A 22,429-nucleotide genomic window follows, 5' to 3' on the forward strand; every position below is an offset into this window, starting at 1 on the left:
AGGGCCGCGGGGCAGCTCTCAGGGGAGGGAGGCTACTGCACAAGCACACCGGTGGCCAGAGACAGCTGGTGTGCAGGAGCCTAGGATTCCCGCTCAGAACGCCAGAACTAGCGCACGGGGTCACGTGGCAGCCACGTGGGGATCGCTCTCGGAGCCCAACGGTAGGTACAAAGCTGCAGCGACTGGGCCCTCAGCTGTCCACCAGGCCCCTTCCCCAGCCCACAGACCCCCGCCCTCAGACCTCCCCCTCCCTCACACTCCTCCCGTCCTTCCCACCCCTCCTACGCCCTCAGACCCACCCCTTTATCAGACCCTGTCTTCATTATGCGCTCCCTTCCCTCCTCAGCCCACGGATGCAGTCCTCAGACCCCTTCTTTCCCTCCGTCCCTTCTCATAATCCATAGACCCCATCTTAGCACACAGACGCTTCCCTAAACCTCAGCCCACGCCCCCAACCCTCAGACCCTCTCCCAGGTGACAGACCCCAGCCCTACCCTCAGACCCTCAGACCCCTCCTCAAGCCTACAGACCCTGCCCTCAGACTGTCCTCCTCCCTTGGACGCCTCCCTCTCACAGCCCATAGACCCCAGCCCCTCTCAGGTCCTAACCCTCAGACCCCTCTTCCTCCAGCCCCTAGGTAGTCTTCAGACCCTCTTCCCAAGCCCCCAGACTCCTTTCCCTGGCCCAAATCCTATCCCCGTAGCCCTTACACCCTCTCTCCCAGACGGAGTGCCCAGCCCTCAGATTTCCATAGATCCTCTTCACTCCCAGACTCCCTTGGACCCCTGACCTGTTCCGTAGCTGTCCCAGAGCCCACCCCTTTTCTCATTCTAATGCCTCTCTCCAAAGCAGACCCCTTCTGAATTGCCTTTTTTTCTCAGTCTGCCCCCCTGGACTCCCAGCCAGCTCTGTCTTTATTGCCCGCCAGAGATCTAGTCCTTCACTTCCTCATGCCCTCATGAGACCCGCTAGCTGATCCCTGGCCAGGAGCTGAGTCCAGAGCCCACAGATGCCCTCACTGCGTTCTCGCTTCCCCGTGGAGCTGGGCTCCGTTCGGGATCCAGGAGGCCAGGTGGGCCGTCTGCATCGCCTGGCTATGGCCAGGGGCCCAGGCTGGGGCCTCACCTGGCTCCTTCGGAGAGGTGAGAGTTTGGCTGCTGGAACTGCCTGGGGGGACAAGATCAAGGGGCAGAACGGAGGGTGCGACTTCAGTTGGCCAGTCAACAATTGTGTAGCAGGTACCTATCGTGTGCCAAGGCTCTGTTGTCTGCGATGGCGATTTATGGGTACACATGACCTTCTGGGTCATTGTGAATGAAATCTAATATAAGAATTTAAGAGGGCTTCCCTGGTGGCGCAGTGGTTGAGAGTCCGCCTGCCGATGCAGGGGACGCGGGTTCGTGCCCCGGTCCAGGAAGATCCCACATGCCGCGAAGCGGCTAGGCCCGTGAGCCATGGCCGCTGAGCCTGCGCGTCCGGAGCCTGTGCTCCGCAACGGGAGAGGCCGCAGCAGTGAGAGGCCCGCGTACCTCAAAAAAAAGAGGCCCGCGTACCGCAAAAAAAAAAAAAAAAAAAAAAAAAAAAAAAAAGAATTTAAGAGAGTGATGAGAATGGCGTAGAAAGGAGAGGTAAAGGGGATGGCCTTTCAGATAAGGTGATACCTGGGTCCCACAGTACGAGTCAGTCATGCAGACAGCTGGGGGAAGAGCACTTCAGAAAGATGGAATAGCCAGACAAAAGGCCCTGAAGTCAAAACACACTGGGTATGTGTAAGTAGCAGCAAGGAGCAAGGGGGCTCAGGGAGAGAACTGAAGCTGAGGGGGCAGCAGGTACAGACAGGAAAGGGCCTTAAGAGGGGTGTGAATTTTGTTGGATTTTGTTCTGTGTGTGATTGGAAACCATTGGAGTTGCAGGCAGGAAATTAACACCATCAAATTTAGTTTCTGTTTTTCATTGATTTTTGTAAGTTGATTGTGTATCCAGCCACTTTCTGAACTTGCTTAATAGTTGTAATTGTGTGTTGATTCTTTTCCTTTTTTGTTATCTGCAGATGGTGACAGTTTGGTCTCAGCTATTCCATCTTTAAACTCCAATCTCTTTTTCCTGTCATAAGGTACTGGCCAGAACCCCCAAACCTTGCTGTCAATGGACATCTCTTTCCTTGTTCTTGATATTAAAGAGAAGAGAACTATGTTTCTGCACTAGGTACCATGCTTGCTCTTTGGGTTTTGGTTTGTAATTTTTATCAAGTAAGGAAGTTCCCATCTATTCTTAGTTTTCTGCGGTGGGTTTTTTTTCTCCCTAATCATAAGTAGGTATTGAATTTTATCAAGTGCTTTTTTCTACTGATGCAGTTGTACGTGATTTTTGTCCTTTAATTCATGAATGTGTTTTGTTACATCGATAGATTTTCTTTTGTTGAATCTTCCTTGCTTTCTGGGAATAAATCGATTGGGTTACCCTTTTTACTTTATTTAGGGGCTTTGCGTATATGATCATAAATTGAATTGATATATAGCTTCATTTCTGATTCTGGAAACTCTCATCTGGTTTTGGAGTTAAGGTCGTACTAGCCTCATAAAAATGAGCCTTGCCCTCTTTTTCTATTTTTCTGTTTTGGAACAACTTGTATAAGGTTATATGTGAAATGAAGTGATTATCGTAATGATTATATTGTGAAATGATTTGTGTTTTAAGATGCTCCCTCTGCAGGGCAAAACAAATGCAGAAAACCAGTTAGGATGCCGTTGCAAAAGATGGCAGGCTACTGAGTAAAATAGGATGCAGTAAATATGATATTCAGAGGTGCCTGAAGGACCACATTTGGAGGGATTTTGCGGCAGAGACCAAGCTAGGTTGGACCAAGTACATTGATTAATTAGCTGTGGCTGCCAGTTACATAGGAATGCAAGGACAGAGACACCATGGGTATATGGGATAGAGTCTGGAGGAAGAGGCACTCAGGGATGATGCATGCAGAGAAACAGGGCTTGGGACGTGATGCGTGTGGAGATGAAGGGTTGGGAGGGGGGCTCTGAGCAGGATGACGGTGAGTAGGGGATTGGCAAGGGCATGGAGGCTGAATCCAGAGGAGGTTACTACCTGGATTCAGCTCTTAAATGCAGTGTTCAAAAATAAACTTGAGAGATTTCGTGACGAAATCCAGAGAGTTTGCTTTTCTTGAGTTTGGTGCTGACCACATGGGACCCGTATTCATATAGTGAAGTAGAGCTGGGTGGAGCCTGCCTGCCCTAGACGGTGCACGAGGCTCCTATAAGCCCAAGTGCCCATGAAGTCCACCTCCTCCTGGCCCCTGGGTACCTTGGTGTGATTTTGACACCTCTGGGATGGGGGATGGATATTGGCATAGCAGGTAGATGTCACCTTGTTCCAGTTCTGTGGACTTAATGGTGAGGACTGTGTTGAGATGGATTCTGAGGCAGAGTCCCCAGCAGCTGGAAGGTGGGCGTTCTAGGACATAGAGACGGAACCTGGAGTCAAGGATCACCCAGTCAAGGAGGGACTGTGGGGGCAGGGAACTGGGAGAGGACCTCTGCCCCCGGAGTAAAGGGCAGGGGTAATCCTCAACCTTGCTGCCCCTCCGTTGTCCAGGTAGATGGTGAGAACTCTGCTGGGCAGACGGCGCTCTTCCTCGCGGCGCTGCTGGGCCACAGCTCTGCCGTGCAGCTTCTGCTGGCCTTTGGTGCCAGCCCCAACCAGTGAGTGGACAGGTGGTGATGCCCCACACTCCCAGCGCCCTGAGTCTGAGTCCCAGGGAGCCTGAGAGCCAGGGCTGTCTTCCCCAGAGGCCTCTCTCCCTCAGACCCCCTCCCATCCCCAGTGACCAGCCCCCACCTTGTTCTCTCAGTTCGCCCCTTCTTATCCTCCAGTGACTATTCCCATTCTCCCACTGCCTCCCATGCTCACCGCTATCCTCTCACCCTCTCAGACTCCACTGTGTTCCCAAGTGAGCCCCCCGTCTTGAGAGCCACCTCCCATGATCGTAGTGACCCCTTTATCCCTCAGTCCTCCCACCCTGCCACCGCCTGTCCCTTTCCTAATCCACTACTGTTCTCATCGTTCTGCTGCAGCCGCTGCCTGGACGGCAGCACCTGTGCACGCGGACGCCTGCTCGGGCCGCAGCCTGGTGACGCTGCACATGCTGCAGGCGGGGGGGACCTGCGTCTGCACGACCCGCAGGGTCGCACCCCTCGGGAGTGGGCAGAGCAAGGCGGTGCCAAGCAGAGCTGGGAGGTGGGCCGTGGCTGGGGTGGGGTGAGGGCGTCGGGGCGGGCGCCCCACCCTGCCTCACCCCACGGGCCACCCCCTGTCCGGGTGCTGGAGCCGTTACAGCTCTGCCGTGCCCACACATCAGCACTGGTGCATGGCAGTGAGTTGGCACCCACTGCCCCCCCGGGCCAGTTGCAGGCCAGCTCTGGACAGAGCCTGTGTGGTGGTGTGCGGCTGATGCAGGCCGACAGGTGACAGCCCACATCCTGAAGCCTGCCCACCCACCGCTCCCAGCTACCCTGGACTTACTCTCAGACGGCCCTTTACCCCAGGGCACGGAGGCCGGAGCAGATCAGGAGAACCCCCCAAATCCCAGCCGTAGGGTTCGGCCAGGTAAGCGGGAGATGTTGGAGGGAGTGGGGACCACTCCGTCCTCCTCCTGCCTCGTGGTCCCGCTCCCCACCCCCAGCGGAGCAGCTTGTGGCCACTGGGGCTGGTAACAGGTGGACCCCGAGGAGCGGCTGCCAGCCCGGGGCGAGCCCGACCGCACCTATGAGAGCAGCTCCCACACCCTCATGGCCAAGTGAGAGAGAGACCCCTCCCACACGCCTGCCTGGCTGTGCAGCAGAGCTCGGGGGAGAGTCCAGCTCTCCTCTCCCCTTACAGGGAAAACCCCCTTGTCTCAGACCCACACTCTCTCCCCCTCCCCGTTTCTCCAGCCTCCTGTGGAGGGGCCACCCCGTGCCCGTGACCGTGTGGCAGCTGAAGGCACCTGGAGCCCAGCCTGACGTGCTGTTGCCTGACCTTCAGCACTGCAGGTACGTCACCGCAGCCTTCCCGCCAGGCCAGCCCAGTCCTGCAGAACAGTCTCCTGCCTGCCCTCCCGACTCAAGTGTTTCGGAAACAGAAGCGCAGGGAGTGTGGCCGTGGCCGCGGTTACAGTCTTCACCTCTGGGCCAGTGCTTGGCATGAAGCCCTCCTACTGGTGTGACCCCTCCCCACGGGCAAGTGGGTACCCAGTTCTGTGCACTGTCTTGTAGGCCTCTGAGAGGAGGCGGGCGTAGGGAGGGATACCACAGACAGGGTGCTGGTTCTACCACTGCCACTGTGACCCGGGGTCTCGGTTTCCCCTCCCTCTGGTGGCTGAGGCAGATCGTCAGCCCCTGGTGCGTGGTGATCTGTGCCCGAGGGCAGCCCCCTGCCCCGTGTGGGTTGGGGCCTCCTCACGAGTGGCCTGCTCTCCGCCTGCCCAGAGCCCTGCACCACCCCAGCCTGTTGCTGCTGACGGCACTGAGCCCCTCGGCCGACCCGTCGGGGCTGTGCCTTCTCTTCGAACCCGTGTGGCTGGGACCAAGAGAGGGGGCCCCTGCCCTGTGCCGGCCTGCTGCCTGGCCACCTGCCGCTGCAGGTGCTGGAGGCCCTGCTGTTCCTGCAGGCCCGCTGGCATGCTCCTGGAGGCCTCAGCTCCCATGCTGTGCAGCTGATGCGGCCAGGCCTGGCCAAGGTGGGCAGCCTGGAGCACGGTCGCACGCTGCACCAACTATGGCTGCGGCCCAGGTGAGTGCCTGCCTCGCTTGCCTGCCCCTGCATCCCTGTCCGGCGGCCACTGGCTCACCAGGTTCCTTGGCCTCCACAGGCCACGGCAGGGCTACCCGTGGGGAGGCCCAGGCCCAGGCCCAGGGCTGCCCCCACCTCCCGAACTGTACCCGTGGTTGCCGCTTGAGCTCATCTGCGGTAACACGCCTGCCGCCACCTCAGACCTCTACAGCTTCTGCATCCTGGCCCAGGAGGTCTTCACTGGTCAGCGAGTGACCCCGCTCCCTGCCCCAGTGAGGCCCCCACCCGTTCGGGTCCCCCAATCATGCTTCCTCACAAGAGAGCTTCCCTGGGCTGGAAGAGAAGGGCCTGAACTGGAGGCCGGTGAAGGCTGAACTGGAGACCGGTGAGAGCCCAGCTCTGGACCCCCTGGTGCTAGCCCCGCACCAGGCCCTGGTTCGGGCTGGGCTGGGTCTAGGGCCTGCTGACCACTGGGGCAGCCTGCAGAGTACACAATACCTGCTGAAGAAGGCCATGGCTCAGGTATAGGGCAGGTCGGCCAGGGTGGGTGGTAGCCCTGGAACCTCAGGCAGGGCCCATGTCCCACACCCAGCCTCCTCTCCACAGGACTCAGCCTCTGAGGTGAGCTCCCCAATGGATTGGACCACACTGTACCCTTCACCCCAGGGGTCTCCACCAGGTTAGAGGGCAAGGAGGGGATGGTAGCAGGAGCTGTGGGGCACCTGGGCAACCATGCCAGCTCTCTGCCGTCGCTCTCTGCAGGTCACGGGCCACAGCAAAGTCCAGAGGGGTGCAGCCTGGGACTCGGGCAGCAGCTCGAGTCCCAGCCCCAGCCTCTGCCCAGGGCACAGCCCCACAGCCAGCGTCAGCCTGGACCGCTGCCTGGAGCCCAGATCAACAGTATGGATACCCTGAGCCCTGTGCCACCAACCATTTGCTCACCTGTGACCCCTCCCTCCAGTTGTCACCAACCCCAATTTCCCTGGCTGCCTCTCCTCTGACCAGGGACCCGCTGGGACCCCCAACTGTCCACTCGATGACCTGTGACCCCCAACCAACCCTGCTTCCCCCAGGGCCCTGCCCTGTACTCCAGCCTTCAGGACTCAGCCTCCCTGCTGGGGACTCAGAGCTCTGAGGAGCAGTTTGAGAGGAAGTTCTCAGCCAAGATCCAAGCCCTGCAGGGGCCGCGGTGGCACACACACAGGGCTGCCCTGCTGACCCCCAGCCCTGTGAGCGCACCCCCTGCCTACTGACCCACAGGGAGGCTTCCCACACCCTGGAGACTGCTGGCAGGGAAGGCCACGTGGGCAGGTGAAGCAGAGGACCCTGAGCCCAGCCCCTGCCCCACCCCACCCTCCCAGGGCCATCCTGAGCTCCGTGGCCACCGGGTGGCAGCTCTAGTCTTTTATTCCTGCAGGCGCCCAGCCCTGAGCTGATCAGAGGAAGTCTCTTCTCCAGCCTGCAGAAGTAAGAAATGGGGCACTGGTGGGATGGCCACAGGCCCCTTCCTCATCCCTGAGATAACCCTCACCTGCCCGCCCCCCACCCCACCCCCCACCCCCAGGATGGATCTGCTGGAGCTCATAGCAGAGCTACAAGGTGGATGCCAACTTGAAGACAGGCCCAGGCTCAATCCCACTACTGACACAAATTGTTAGGGCACCCGTGGCCCCTTCTCTGCACATATTGCCCCTCAGAGTCTCCCAGGAGTGACTCGCCACTTAGCACCTGCTGAAATGATAAAATGAGAAAGCAACCCATCTGTTACTGCCTCTTTATTCACTGAGCCTGGCCCCAGCATGACACTAGCAGCCACATTTTCACCATTTTTATTCATTAATTTTGTCAGATGGTTTAGTGGGGTATGTGGGGGGAGATGGCAGGAGCTGTCCCCCCACCCCCTGTGCACAGGACAGGACATGCTGGGAACTCCTGGAGAGAAAGGGAGGACAGGGAGTCAGCCTAACCCTCTCAGATTTGTGCAAGAGCCCCCAGGATGGAGGGTGGTGGGGTGATGGGCATGCCCTTCAGCCCAGGGTAGGTAAGCTATGATAACAGGTTAGGGACCCACATCAGAGGCAAGTTACAAAGTTAGAAACCTGGGGTAGGGGTCAGGAGCTCAAGAAAATACAAAACAAGGGATTAGGTTGGACCAAGATCAGTGAGGGAGAAGAGAAAGGAGGAAGGTCTCTCCCAGCTCTGGCTCAACAGTAGCTTCGGGTCTGGCCCTCAGAGTGGAAGGACCAGCTGGGAGTGGGGTAGGGGGGTGGGGGACCAGCCCCCTCCCTTCCTTGCCCCCCATTCCTGTACAAGGACCCTCGGTGGTGCTCGCCCCCCCTTCCATAGGCTGGTGGGGCTGCCCTGTAGGGGAGAGGGTCTGGAGGGCCCCAGGGCCCAGGCACCCTGTGAGGGGTGTGGTGGCCCCAGGGGGCCCGCTGTTTCTGGGGGAGGCGGGGGGCTGGGGGACCAGGATCAGAGCGGCTTCTGGGGTGGGCCGGAGGGGAGGAGGAGCTGGAAGAAGCGGGTGAGGGACCCCTGGGCCCTAGGGCTAGGTTGACATAGAGGGGCTCAGGTCGGGTGGGGCGCCGGGCAGGGTGCTGGGGGGCTGAGTAGCCAAGGTGGTCGTGGGGAAAGCAGGAGGGGGGTGGTGGGTAACTGAGCAGGAAGTCGGGGGACCTATGGAGTGGTGGTGATTGGCCAAGCATGCCATACGAGGCATTGAGCCTATCTGGGGGCATGGAACGCAAGGGACTCCAGGACCGGGTGGGACCAGAGTAAGGGGACCCCTCGCCTGCCTCGATCTCATAGTACAGGTTCTCTCCTCTGTCCAGTGGTGCAGGGGGACCCAGGGTGCTCCTCCAGACTGGGGCTGGGGAGCTGGGCTGGAAGGATGGGGAGCCAAGGGGGTACAAGCCTGGCCTGGGGACCCCGAGGAAGGATGGTAGGCACTCCCGGGGGGCTGAGGAGAAGAAGCCAGGGGTAGGAACCTGTGGGGGGACAGAACACAGGAAGTGGGCTGCCATCTCTGGCACATCCCTGTACCTCCCACCTGTCCTGAGCTGGGCACTGACCTGGGAAGGGCCCCTGGGTCCCCTCCTTGAGGTCCCCGTGGGCCGCTGGCTCCTCACCAGGCTCCCATCGCTTTGTTGTCTTGGTAGGGAGGGTGGGGGTCCCGGAGCCCAGGCACCTGGGTGGGCTAGGGAGCGGGGGGGTGGCCCACTCCCTGAGGTCCCTGGGGGCTCACTGCCCACCTCCAGGGACAGCGAGCCATGGAAAGGGGAGTGGGGAGCAGACGGGGTGCTGCCCTGCTCCTGCTGACTCTGTCTCTGAGCCACCTGCTGAGCCCGCTCAGCCAGGGCCAGGGCCATGAGGCGCGCTGGGTTTTTGGGAGGCGGGGGCGGGGCCCCCCCAGGACGAAGGAGGGACAGGGGTGGGGGCAGCAGCGGTGAATCCATACCAGCACCTAGGAGAGGAGTGGGAAGAGGAGTCGGCAGGGTCTTGGGCGCAGCCTCAGGGCTGTGAGGGTGCGGGATCAGGTGGGCTGGACAGTACTCACCGTGCTGGCCTTGGGCTCCCCGGGGACCAGGCAGTGCCAGCTTGCTGCAGATCTCCTGTTGGCAGGTGTCGCTCAGCTGGGCCTCAGCTCCACGCAGCAGCAGGGGGATGAGATGGGGGCGCAGGCCTGGGCTGGGGCTGAGGGCTGGCGCTGGGGTGGCCGAGGCAGGCGTTCCTCCAGCCCCCAGCAGCTCCAGGACAGCGGGTGGCACCGATACAGCCAGGGGCTCTGAGATGTCCAGGGCAATGGGTGAGGCAGGGCCGGTGGGTCCACGGGGCGAGAGGGCCTGGGGGGTCACCCTGGGTGGAAAGGCAGAGGCGGGGGCCGGGGGTGCCGGGCTGGCGGGAGGTGCAGGGTCCCCTGGGGTGGGGCTGCTGCATCGAAAGGTAAGGGGATCAAAGTCAAGCCCCCGGAGCCCCTCCAGGCAGCGGGGTGGGCTGAAGTCCAGCTCGTCCCCATCATCTAGCCAGGCTGAGGCTCGGTGTGAGGGGGAACCAGAGAGCGCCCCCAGCCCAGCTGCGGAGGACTCGGAGGTCTCGGAGGACTCGGAGGTCTCAGAGGACTCGGAGGATGATAGGCTCTCGCAGGAGCCAGCAGGTGCTGGGCCCACAGGAAAAGCATCACTGCTGGAGTGGGGTCGCCGTAGCCTGTGCAGCCTCTGGAGGCCTGGAAGGGCAGTATGGGGGGCGCAGTTAGGGGTCAGGGGTCAGAACTTTACATACCTATATGCATCAGTGAGAACAGGACACACCACCCAGTAAGTTGGGGAAATAACATGAAGAGGCACGTCCCTGGACAGGGTCACAATGGCTGGGAATCCAGGGAGAGCTGTTCAGCCTCATGGGTGATAAAGGAAATAAATGGCAAGTCCATGAAGAGAATCCTTCCAGACCCAAAGGCAAGAATGAAGTCTGACGACCCCACTGGCTGTGAGCATGAGACCAGCAAGATCTCATACACAGTGGCTGGGAGTACAGCGTGGGGCGACCACGTCTGGGAAATACTTGGGCCTTGTCTTGTACAGTTGGACGTGAGCATACCGTACAGTATGCACCTCCACTCCTGGGCAAGCTCATCAGAGCCCCCAGATCCATCAGGAGGAGGATGGACAAGCAACTCCCAAGGGGACACCCACACATGGAACACTAGAGAGTGACGGAGAGGAAGGAGGCTGAGCTATACTCAGCAGCGCGGATGGCAGCCTATAATGTAGTGGTGAGAGAATCCATACATAGCACGATACCGCTTTTAATGGTACCCTTTAATTAAAGTTTCAAAACAATGAGAACTTCCCAGTATGTTATTGACGCCTGCACCTGTATGTGATAAAACTGTAAATGCAAATGGATGAAGACTATCAAATTTAGAGGATGCCTGTGGTGGGGAGGCAGCAGGTGGGAGGGGGAAGAGTTCGCAGGTAACACAGTGGCGCTCTTTTAGTTCTGGCCAGTGGGTTCATGGGTGTTCATTATACTATTTAATTTTTTTCAAAAGGGATGAATAAAAGACTTTGAAAGGACGCTGCATGGACCAGTGATCATAGTGCATCAGGAAACAAGGGTGAAGCTTTATCCAACTTATTGTACCTATGGTCCAGATTAAAAACGAAAAAAATCCAAGACCCCCAAATCTGAAAACACCACTTGGAGGCCAGCTCAGGGCCCCAGTCCCTCCCAGCTCCACCTGGGCATAGGCAGCGCTGCCCTGTGCTCACCAGCCCCGCTGGCCTGCGATGACAGAGACTCCTCACTCTTGGTAGATCTCAGCGTGACAGTGTCAGGTCGGCTGCCTGCAGGGAGAGGAAGAAGGGTCACGGGGGGCACTACGCAGTGCCTCTCTGACCACCACGCCAGCTGCCCGGCCTCTGACCTGAAGGTGGCGGTCGGGCACGGGTGCCCCCTAGCCAGGGAAGAGGCTTCTTTCGGGGGATGCTGGGGCCCCGGCCCAGGGCAAAGAAGGTCTTCCAGCTGCTACCCCCAGGCTTCCGCTGTTTCTCGCCTCTCTCCCCTTTCCTCCTGGAGTTTGGGTGAGACACAGGAGGCAGGCTGAGAGCTGGGGCCCCCCGGCGAGCCCCTCCCCTTCCAGGCCTCCCACTCACCTTTCCACAGGTGAAGCTGGTGCCTTGGAAGTTGTGGGCTCGGTGGGCGTCCCCAGCCGGCCCTGGGTGCGAGCCTGGGCTTCCTCCAGCGTCAGCAGGCGAGTGGAGGGGCCGCTGCCCGCAAGGGACTTGGGCCTGGGGAGGAGGCAGCGGCCTGGGAAGTCGGGAAAGGGGGCAGCCGTCAGCTCTGGGACCATTCAAGGCCACAGGCAAAGCCAAGCGCTACAGCCCAAGCCCCGGCCCAGCAGCGTGCCCACCCGGGCTGGCAAGGCAGGGGGCCAGGGCGGATCAGGCGGGAACGGGCGGGCAGCAGGCAGGTGAGGAGGAGGCGTGAGGCAGAACGAGCTGATGAGGAGGCAGCTCCCAGCAGCCAGCGAGGACAGCGGCTCTGGCTTCAGTTACCTCGAGCCAGAGGGCCCTCCGACGTGCTGAATCCTGACTGGGCTGGGGTCCGGGGCAGGGCGGGGAGTCTGGGTGGGGCTGGGGCGGGGTCAAGTCTGGGGACCTCCCACCTCCTCCCAGGTGGACCCAAGGCCCCGAGCGCCCCCAGGAGCTACAAGGGGTGAAGGAAGAACGATGTCCGGGCCAAGAAGTGGGGATCCTGAGCGTAGGAGCTGAAATGAGAAGGGGGGGGGAGGGGAGGGAGAGGCCGGGGCGGGGTCCTCAAGGAGCCAGAAGGGAGGTCCAGCTTCAGTGGGATAGGGATGGGGCTGGGAGCCCACCTGCCCTCCCGCTGCAGCCCAGACAATGAGGGGGCAGTAGTCAGGACATCGGGGGTGGATGGGCATACCTGCAGGGTCAAGGCCAGCAGAGGTGAAAGTGTCGCTGAACAGGACGTCCACATGGGTGAGCAGGAATTCCACCACCACCGACTGCACCCGCACCTCCCGGAAGGCTGCTGCCCCCCCCAGCCCCACTGACTCCAGCTCCATGGACCTGGATGGGAGGACGGGGAGGGTGGCCCGGTGCCTCGAGCCCCAGCTGGTGGGTTCTGGCCAGGCGAGGTAGGGAGCCTTAGAAGCAATGACTATCATTCAATGTCTCTGACCCTGTCAAACTAAAACTGCATTCTCAACCCTTCCCCAAACCTGCTCCCTCCCTGCCTATCCCATTTCAGTCAGTGTACTTCTTCTAGTGGTTCAGGCCAAGCACCCTAGAATTGTCCTTGGCCCGTCTTTCCCTCACACGCACATCCAGTCTCAGCAGACCCTGTGGGCTCCACCTACAAAGTCTATCCAGAATCTAAACTCTGCTCCTCCACTACCCCCACCCTGGCCCAGCCTCCATGCTCTCCCTCCTGGACCATCACACAACCTCCTCCCTGGTCTCCCTGCTCCCATCCCGCCCCTACAGTCTGCTCCCCACACACAGCCAGAGGGAGCCTGTGAACCCCTGAGTCAGATCAGGGCCCTCCTGGCTCAGAGCCCTCTTCTGGCTGCATTTCACTCCTGGTAAAAGCCAAAGTCCTCACCATGACCCACAACCCATAAGTCCCTCCCCTACCTGTTCCATCACCTCTCTGACCTTACCATCTCCTCCCCCTCAACCCCTCCCTCACTCACTCAGCTCCAGTCACACTGGCCCCTCTGCTGCTCCTCCAAAACACTAGGCCCTGACCCAGCCCCAGGACCTTTGCACTTGCTATTCCCTCTGCCTAGTTTGCTCTTCCTCAGATATCCACATGGGTCCTTCCCTCACCTTCTGCAGGTATCAACTCAAATGTTACCTTCTCAATGGAGTCTTCCCCACCCACTTCATTTAAAATTGTAAACCTCTATATTCCAGGTCTGTCTTTATTTTTTCTCCTGTAGTTCTTATACCTACCATGTACCATCTATTTCATTTATTTACTTATCTGTTTCCCAAGAACTGAACTCCTCCAGAACAGAGAACTTGCCTGTCTTGGTCACCATCAAATCCTCTGGGGCTTACCCTGCTGCTGGCCATGGAAGACTTCTTCCTGAAGCCTTCACTGCCAGTCTAAACATTTCGAATGCCATGGCCCTGCAGATCTCCCTTCCCCACTTTGTAACCTTTCTCCTTGCCACTCATCGCCATCAGACAGCGCTCTGTGTTTTTCTTGTAATGGTTCACTGTCATCTCCCGCATGAGAATGTGAGCCCAGAGCACAGGTTCCTGCTCACTACTGTGTCCCCGGTGCTGAGAACAGGGGCTGGCATACTGGCATCCGACACTTAAGAAATATGTGAAATGAACAAGAGAGCAAAAGCTGGGTGGGTTCCTGGGGTGGGGGAGGGGGAGGGGGAGACTCAAGGCCCAGCCTGTGGGAGGGAGCTAGGGGGGCAGGCTGGTGAGCTGCCAGCTTACCGTAGCAGGTTGGGTGCCCAAACAATGGCCAGGTTGCGGGCATGCATGCTGGTGTTGGCACTGTGTCTCGCCATGCGGGCCAAGTGCCTCAGCAGGTACTCCAGGGTCCTGGGGGTGGAAGCGGAGGGGGACGCCTGAGCCTCAACTCCCTTGGGAGCCCACCACAGCCCTTCCCTGCCCCTCCTGGTTTACCTGTAGTGCGGCGGGGGCAGCTGCTGGATGACGTCGTGGACCCGCACCAGGCGTTCCTCCTCCCCAGGCACTGACATGGCTTCCTGAGATTGTGTGAGCATGAATGAGGGGGCCGCACGCCTCCCAGCACCCTCCAACCTTGCCAGCACCCTCACTCACGCTGAACTTCCCGTAGAGCTGGTATGTGAGCAAGGGGTTCGGCAGCTCTCGGAAGTAGAGCTTGCAGAGGGAGGACACGCTGTGGATGTCCTGCAGGAAGGCGGGGCCAGACAGTTCAGGGATCCTCTCACTGTCAAACTCATGCCTGAGGCCACCAGGTCAAGGAGGAGGAAGATTCGGGTCAGAGCTAGCCCACCTGGCCGTGTCCTTCCCCCGCCCCCTAAAGTGTCCACAGGTGGATGCAATCCTCTTCCTGTGCTGGGCTCTTCAGAGGCTCTCAGAGCCTTACTGAGCCCCCCTTCCCCCCAACAACCCTATGTGCCAAAGACAAGGGCACCCCACTTACAGAGGAGGACACTCAGGTGGGAGATGCCCTGCTTGTAGCTACCCAAGGCTATCTGCCTCCACAGTGTGACCGGGCTCTGTCCACAAAGTTGTGCCATTTTCCTGGCTCCAAGAGGTCACACTGGAAAATGCAGCTGAAATCCCAGCGGCCCCTGCTCACAACCTGGCGGTGTCCCACCCTCTCAGGTAAAAGCTCTCAGGTAGAAGCACGTGACCTCAGCCTCATCTCTCACTGCCCCAGGCTCCACGCTCTTGCTTCACGGCCTCCTGTCAGCTTGAAAGCCCATGACTCACTGCTTCCCACCTCTTTGACTGTTGTTATGCGTGCTGCCCCTCCTGGGCTCAGAACCCATCCTGTGGCTCCCCTCTTACTCCCAGTAAAAGCCCAAATCCTAACAGTCATCAAAAAGGCCCCCCATGGGGCCTTCCCTGGTGGCGCAGTTGTTGAGAGTCCGCCTGCCCATGCAGGGGACACGGGTTCGTGCCCCGGTCCAGGAAGATCCCACATGCCGCGGAGCGGCTGGGCCCGTGAGCCGTGGCCGCTGAGCCTGCGCGTCCGGAGCCTGTGCTCCGCAATGGGAGAGGCCACAGCAGTGAGAGGCCCACGTATCGCAAAAAAAAAAAAAAAAGGCCCTGCATGCTCTGCCCCTAATCATTTCGCAGACATCATCTCCTGCTGCTTTCCCCTCACGCTGGCTGTTCCCTCCAACGTGGATAAGCACATGGCTCGCTCCCTCACCTCCTCCACAGCGAGCTCTACCCCAGGAGGCCTTCTCCGCCCACCCTACTGAAAACCGCAATACCTCCCCCCCCACCGTTTTCTTATTATGATCTTGCTTACCCCTGTCTTTTTTCCTCCATACCACTTGTCACCTATTGTAAACTCTCTCATTTCCTTGTTTGGCTCCCCCTCTAGCACGTGGGCCCCGTGAGGGCAGGATTTTCTGGTTGTCTCATTCACCACTGCGTCCCCAGTGCCTAGCACTTGGATGTGGCAGGTGCTCAGTGAAGGCCGACCCCTCTGCTTTGAGTGCTTGCTCTGCTCTCACCTTTCAGACCTCAGCTGGGGTGTCACTTCCTCAAGGAAGCCTTCCCTGCCCCCACCACGGTCCAACCCTGCCCTGTGCCCTCCCAATAACTCTGTGTCCCCAGCACATGGCACAGGGCCTGGAATAGAGATGATGCTCAATAAATGTTTGCAGAGGGAAGGGGTTGGTGGAGGGTCCTTACCGTAGCCTCTGGATGTTGGATGACACACCCGAGAGCCGATAGATTCCATCTACCACCCCATGGGCCTCGATAAACTCAGAGCAGCAGCGAAGGACCTGGGGCACTGGGAGAAAGAGCGGGGTCAGGGCTGGGCAGGTTGCAGCCTGGCTGGGAGGATCGGGCAGGGCAGGTGGGCCCGGGCCTCACCATCCTGGCCTGAGTTGCTGAGGTGCTCTCCAAGGTCACAGCCGAAGACCCTCTGCCGCAAGATGCCCCGCTGCCGCAGCCGCTGCCGGGAAGGGCGGGAGTGCATGAAGGTGCGGAGGAGGCCGGCCAGCTTCCCACGCGGCCGGGGCACAGCTGTGGGTGTAAAGGCGGGTCAAACAGGGTCAGTGCAGCCCCCGGTCTGATGGGGTGGGAGGCAAGGGCCTCGCCCCTCGTTTGCATTACCTGAGGTCAGAGAGGAGATACCCTGGGGAGCTGGGACACCACCCGGGGGACCGTCGGCATCTGTGGGGCGAACAAGGGGTGGAAAGGATGGATGGCAGACAAAGGATGCAGGAGGGCCTCCCCACTTTGCTCAAGACACTCACCCCCCTTTAGTCCTGGACCCGGCCGCTCTGTGAACAGCTCCACACACTCGCTGGGGAAGAATCCGACCTGAGGAGGGTTTGGGGTCAGTGACTGGGCCATCTGAGCTGGCGCGGTGCCCCGACCCCACGTGTCCACCCCAAGCCAGGCTCACCTGGAAGCCCCGCTTGCCCCGCCACCAGCTCCGATCCTCCGTGGGCGGCATGTCGATCACTGAGACAATGTCTCCCACCTGGGAGTGGGCAGGTGTGAGGAGGGAGGGTCAGAAGGCGCAGGGGAAGTGGGGACCCAGCTGGAGTCTGCTCCTCCACAGCCTCACCTCAAAGGACAGCTCGTCTGGTGCCTGGGCTGTATACCGCTTCACCACATGGGCAGCGGCCACCGCAGGGATGTTGAGTGAGGCCTCCTCACTGAGGAGCAGTCGCCGGCCGTGGTTGTCCAGCTGAGATGGAAGAGAACGTGGCAGGGAGAGGCCAGAGAAAGGCAATAATAAAGACAGAGAAGGTTCCTCCATGCCCAATGGAGGCCACCACCTGTCTCCCACCCAAGAGCCCCTGTCACTCAGAGCTATTGGTCAAACACCTACATCCTTGCCCCTCCCAAAACAAGGCCCTTTCCATGTCCCAGGACTCTCCTGCCCGAAGTCTTTCTGATACACCCCTGCACCCTCGTCCTCCATAGCAGACACTGCACATCTGCTATCTAAAAACCTGCTGCTTAGGGCTTCCCTGGTGGCGCAGTGGTTAAGAGTTCGCCTGCCAATGCAGGGCACATGAGTTTGAGCCCTGGTCCGGGAATATTCCACATGCCACGGAGCAACCAGGCCCGTGCGCTACAGCTAGTGAGCCTGCACTCTAGAGCCCGCGAGCCACAACTACTAAGCCCGTGAGCCACACTACTGAAACCCATGTGCGACAACTACTGAAGCCCGCGCTCCTAGAGCCTGCCCGTGGTCCGCAACAAGAGAAGCAACCGCAATGAGAAGCCCGTGCATCGCAACGAAGAATAGCCCCCGCTCCCTGCAACTAGAGAAAGCCCACGTGCAGCAACGAAGATCCAACGCAGCCAAAAATAAAATTAATTAATTAATTTAAAAAAAACCAACCCTGCTGCTTTAAGCCACTCTTAGCCCGGCATTCTGTGAGCTACAGCCAAACCTATTTCTAACCAATATACCTTGAAATTCTCACATCCCTACAGCTCAACACCTGTGCGTGCATGCGCGCACACACGTCTTTTCCTCATAGGCAAGCGCCCACACAGACACTGAAATACCAGCGTCTCCTCCACTCCTACTCGTTTCTTTCCTGTGCCCACACACACCCTCCCAGGCTGGTTCTTGCTCCCCAGACATTCCTCACTCACTCCCAGCCCAAGCCCTCCTGCCCGGGCCCACCTCCATCCAGGTGAGCACGGGCCCACAGTTGAGGTTACTGTCCACCAGCCCTGACAGGGTCTCCAGGTACTGCAGCAGCAGCGGCACCAGCATCTGGGGGCAGGTGGTCAGAGTGGACTATGTGAGAAGACCCCACCCAAGACAGCCCACTGCCCTCCTATACTGCCCTAGCTCGCCTCTGGCAGAGCCGAAATTCAACTTGTACGCATGGGTGCTGCTCCGTTCGCTCTTAAGTACTGAAATGCTGTTATATCAATTGGTTAAATAGACTATGCTAAGTCCCCGTGTGCCCCCATTGGTCTGGCCATTCTGACCCTTCCATGGAGCCCCCGGGAACTCCCTATGATCCTACAACTAAAAGGAGTCTCCAGAACCCTGCTGCAGTTCTAAGGCCTCTGACTGGCTGGGACTCGGGCCATACCAGTGCTTAAATATTGATCTATTCCCCTGCCTTGATGGTTTCACACATCTCTGATGAGGACACACCTTGGCTGAGGTAGGGGCTGGGACAACAAGTAGTTTACCTGGGCAGCCCTGGCACCCTCTGGGGGTGGGGGAAGCTCTGGGAGGCAGGAAAACCTCCGGTCAAATATGCACCGGTGGAGGTGGGCGTCCAGGGAACGGAAGTCATCATAACTGCGGAGAACTGGCCAGGAACGGCCCTGTGGGAGCGGGAAGGACAGGAGGGAGCAATGGTTCCATTACCCTGAGCTGAGGACTGTGGCAACCAGTCCGCCAGGCTCGATGAGAGGCAGGGGTGGGTGGCCTCACCTGACAGGTCACCTGCACCCCAAACACCAGTTCATTCTCTCCAGAGAAGCTGGGACCTTCACGCTCTGGAGACAGCAGGAGCTGTAGAGGGAAACAAAGGTCCAGGTGAGGGTCTCACTTTTTTTCCAGCCCTGACCTCTCCAGATCGGCATTATCTAAGGATGGGTCTGTGTCCCCCTCCTGAGCCTCCCCAAAAGCAGGGCCTCGTGACGTCTTAGTCAGAGTACAGGGTCCTGGCACAAAGCATACACCTAACAAAAAGTTGTTGCTGAATGAATAAAAGAACAAATGAAAGAATGAACAACTCTCCCCTTCTGCCCTGCAGCTCCTGCCACTGAGCAGCCAGTCCCAAGGGTAGGTTTCAGCGGTAAAGTGGCTGATACTGCTTCAGGGCTGGGTGGGATCTTGCCTACCCACCTGGTGCTGCCCCCATACCTGAATGTGGCCGAAGTCAACGTTCTCGTAGTGGAAATGGGCACAGTCAGCCAGCCGGGGAAAGGGACCTCGAGGAGCCGAGAGCCTGGGGGACAGGTGACAGGTCACTAGTGGCTCCTGCGCTTGGTTCCCCTCCTAAGTTGAGCCTCTCCCTCACCTCTCACCTCTTCCCAGGCTTGCCCTTCACACTGGGCCCCCCAGCTGGGGGCAGGGGCTGCACTGAGCCTTCCCCTGGGCCATCCAGGCTGTCAGTGCTGCGAGCCTGTAGAGCAGAAAGAAGAATCAGAGGCCCCCAGAGATGGGGGCAGAGAGACAACGGGAGCATTGTTATCTGTCAATTGCTCCATACACTGCCCTGAGCAGGGAGGTAAAGGCTGGGCTGAGGGTAGGTCTGCTTCTTCGTGTGTGGTCTGGGGTGGGGGGCTGGCAGAGCAGGGCCCACGGGTGAATTAGGGAAAGAGCATGTTGGTACCATCTCTCCCCATTTAAAACCCTCCTGTAGCCCCAGCAGAGTACAGTCATCTCCCGTATGTGCCTCTCCACGCCTTTCATAGACATCTGGACAGTCACTGCTCCCATCTTATCAGTCTTCCTGCTTCCACCTCTCCCTCCCAGCCAGCTTCTTCACAGCAAGAGCCTGTATAACTTTCACAAAACACAAATCTGCCTCTGTCTCTCCACAGGTCATGAATCTTCAATGGCTCCCTGTTGTCTTTAAGATAAAGTCTAGGGCTTCCCTGGTGGCGCAGTGGTTGAGAGTCCGCCTGCCGATGCAGGGGACACGGGTTCGTGCCCCAGTCCGGGAAGATCCCACCTGCCGCGGAGCGGCTGGGCCCGTGAGCCATGGCCGCTGAGCCTGCGCGTCCGGAGCCTGTGCTCCGCATCAGGAGAGGCCACAACAGTGAGAGGCCCACGTACCGCAAAAAAAAAGAAAAAAGTTAAAGTCTAAATATTCTGGTCTGTTTACCTCTCCAGCCTCATCTCTTCCCACTGCCTCTGCTCTCAGAGCTCTCAAACTTCTGAGTCCAACAAAAGTACCATCTTCTCATTTCCTTCTAGGGCTTTGCAAAGGCTGGTCCTGCTGCAAGGAACACTCTTCCCCATCCTTTCCCTGTCTTTTCACTTATCCCTCAGGTCTCAACTCTCATGTTCCCACCTCTCGGAAGTTCTCCCTGACCCTTCAGGTTGTGTCAGACTCCTCTTCTGGACTCCCGCATCCCCTGAGCCACCCCCATCCCAGGCTTGATGTTTCCTGAGCTTCCCTCATTACAGCCTTGAGCACTCTGAGATGTCCCTGTCTGGTGACAGTCCAATGGAGGAGTCCATCTCCCCCACTGGACTGGGGCTGAGTCCCTAGTCCCCCAGCATTGCCCAGCACAGAGCTGGGCACAGAATTGATGCTCCTCACAGGTTGGGTTGTGCCTGATTCCTCTCTGGGTCCCAATGCCCAGTGCCAGCTCAGTCCCACAGCAGGGGCTGGGTAAAATCTGATGAATAAATTAACCATCTGCCAGATGAGGATTCCTCAGACTGGGCTCTAGCCTCTCCCTCCTTCGTATCTCTACAACGCCGACTTCATCCTTTGGGTCTCACCCTTGGGTGGGTCCCTCTCCAGCCCATGAAGCTCCCCAAGGCAGGAGGGGATCTGACTTTCTCTGTGCCTGGAGCAAAGGGGCTACACAGAGGTCTCAGTGAATGTTAAGTGAGCGAATGAGGGAATGAATGGATGAATGAGCAGGAACAGCAGGGTGGGAGAGGGAGATGGTGGGGGAGGGTGGATGAGGACAAGAAGATGGAGAGGACCCACGGATCACATCGGGGTACAATGCACGCTTGGGATTAGGGTGGAGTAGGGAGGAGGGTAGAAGATGGAGAGGCTGAAGTAAAGGTTCAGGCTGATGGGGGATAAGGGAGGGTTGGTTGAGAGGGACTGGGAAGGGGTGAGAAAGACGAGAAGGAGAAGAAAAGGGTCAGGCTGAGGATGAAGCCGGGTGGGGGTGGGGCTCAAGAATGAGAAACCGGCTGATGGTAGGAGGAGGAGGGGTCTAGGCCAGGGAGGGGTGGAGGCTGGGATGAGGACGCTGAGGATGGCTCTGGGATAGGGGCTGTTGAAGGACCCAGAGAGCCTCAGCAGGCCCCTGCGGGGGCCACTTGGAGGATGCGGGGTCCTTCCCTGGACCAGCCCTTTTTCCTCCCAAGTCTGGGTCTTCGGCCACTGTCACCCCCATCTAGGGCGTGGAAGGGGGATGCGCGCTGAGGGGGTGGGGCTCGGGTAAGAGCTCGGGCCCAAGACCAGGCCGGGGTACGAGAGGGACCGCGGTGAGGGGTGAGGGGCGGCGCAGGCCGCGGGCTCGGGCGGGGCCGGGGGCGGGGCGCGCGGGGCGTGGCCCCGCGCGGACAGACTGACTTCGCCGACAGATTGACGGCCGCGTGGGCGCCTCACCACCATGGTCGCGTAGCCTCCTCAGGCGTCGGCCGCGCTGGACCCCTCGCTCGTCTTCTTCGTCGCCGATGCCGCCGCCATGGCGACACAAAGGGGAGGGCGCGAGCTGCGCGCGGGCGGCTGCAGGCCCCGCCCCTAACGGCCGCCCAAGGCTCCGGCACTAGCCTCACAGGGGCGGGGGCAATGGGGGACGCGGCGGAGCGTCTCATTGGCTCCACCCTTGGCCTTAGGACGACGCCCCGCCCACCTGGCGGATTTTCATTGGCTTGGGTCTCATTTCTGGCTCGGTCTCTCCGGTCCCGCCCCGCGAAGTTTGACAGCGCCACGCCTATGCCTGCTTTTCATTGGCCGTCATTCCCCTCCTGAGACACACCCTCAGGTTCTTTATGCTTTGCTTCTAACATTTGTAACACTAAGCTGTGGACCCCTCCCTTAGTCCGCTGTCAGTGACCGCTCCTCTGCCACTTTCAATTGGCTTCTCCCATGGCCTCAAGCTTTTCTCCATCCCCTAAGCAGCTCTTCAAAGTCTCGATCCTCTGACCCCACTTTGTCAGTCCTTGACCCCTCCCCTGCCCACAGAATACTAACAACATTGGCCTCTGGATGTTTTTCACTGGCTCAGATGCCCTGCCTGGGACATAAGCCTAGGCAATCTGCGACTTAGCCTCCCGCTACTCACTGGACATTTTCCTTGCCTCCTCCTCTACTGCTTCTTACAGGCTGGCCTCCAGCCTTGACTCCTTTTTCCTAGGAATAAATTTAGCCTGCGTGCCTGAACATGACCACGCCTCCCATAAAGCCAGTCCCAATTGTTCCCGCTGTTGACTGAGGCTCAGAAAACACTCTGTAGGGACTTCCCTGGTGGCTCAGTGGTTAAAGATCCGCCTACCAATGCAGGGTATACGGGTTCGAGCCCTGGTACGGGAAGATCCCACATGCCGTGGAGCAACTAAGCCCGTGTGCCACAACTACTGAGCTTGCTCTCTACAGCCCGCAAGCCACAACTACTAAGCCTGCATGCCACAACTACTGAAGCCTGCACACCTAGAGCCTGTGCTCTACAAGAGAAGCCACTGCAATGAGAAGCCTGCGCACCGCAACCAGGAGTAACCCCCGCTT

At 59.1% G+C, this 22,429-nt stretch overlaps 1 protein-coding gene and 1 long non-coding RNA gene across 9 annotated transcripts; one reads left to right on the plus strand and one right to left on the minus strand.

Annotated features, from left to right (window-relative positions):
- The first annotated feature begins 391 nt into the window (after positions 1-391).
- LOC116744651 lies at positions 392-7,516 on the plus strand. 8 transcript variants are annotated; one of them, XR_004347107.1, is made up of 9 exons: positions 392-1,142; positions 2,051-5,048; positions 5,484-5,787; positions 5,867-6,309; positions 6,394-6,466; positions 6,550-6,687; positions 6,793-7,098; positions 7,205-7,254; positions 7,352-7,516. It is a non-coding gene; the product is annotated as an uncharacterized LOC116744651 (long non-coding RNA). The 8 variants fall into 8 exon arrangements; XR_004347105.1 differs by having other exon boundaries at positions 6,861-7,098; XR_004347108.1 differs by having other exon boundaries at positions 2,051-4,813; positions 4,950-5,048; positions 6,550-7,098.
- Positions 7,517-7,600: 84 nt separating this feature from the next.
- ARHGAP33 (Rho GTPase activating protein 33) lies at positions 7,601-19,551 on the minus strand. The gene is made up of 21 exons (XM_032614692.1): positions 19,032-19,551; positions 18,868-18,952; positions 18,433-18,513; positions 18,186-18,323; positions 17,662-17,754; positions 16,585-16,707; positions 16,420-16,497; positions 16,268-16,334; positions 16,125-16,184; positions 15,882-16,034; positions 15,696-15,798; positions 14,121-14,265; positions 13,962-14,044; positions 13,770-13,877; positions 12,232-12,377; positions 11,442-11,595; positions 11,213-11,358; positions 11,058-11,132; positions 9,344-10,009; positions 8,859-9,250; positions 7,601-8,774 (listed from the first exon to the last, which is right to left on the minus strand). The coding sequence occupies exons 1-21, from the start codon at positions 19,190-19,192 to the stop codon at positions 7,992-7,994; spliced, it is 3,840 nt and encodes a 1,279-aa protein (XP_032470583.1). The 5' UTR covers positions 19,193-19,551; the 3' UTR covers positions 7,601-7,991.
- Positions 19,552-22,429: the final 2,878 nt, after the last annotated feature.

This window comes from Phocoena sinus, chromosome 19 (assembly GCF_008692025.1).
Source record: "Phocoena sinus isolate mPhoSin1 chromosome 19, mPhoSin1.pri, whole genome shotgun sequence".
Taxonomy (NCBI): Eukaryota; Metazoa; Chordata; class Mammalia; order Artiodactyla; family Phocoenidae; genus Phocoena; species Phocoena sinus.

Excerpts from the sequence above, each read along its gene's own strand:
- ARHGAP33 (XM_032614692.1), bottom strand. The coding sequence starts at position 19,192 with ATGCTCCCGTTGTCTCTCTGCCCCCATCTCTGGGGGCCTCTGATTCTT. Across the intron at positions 17,755-18,185 it reads AGGGTGCCAGGGCTGCCCAG|ATGCTGGTGCCGCTGCTGCT; the intron begins GTAAACTACTTG and ends ACCTGCCCCCAG. Across the intron at positions 12,378-13,769 it reads TGGGCACCCAACCTGCTACG|GTCCATGGAGCTGGAGTCAG; the intron begins GTAAGCTGGCAG and ends CCTCCCATCCAG.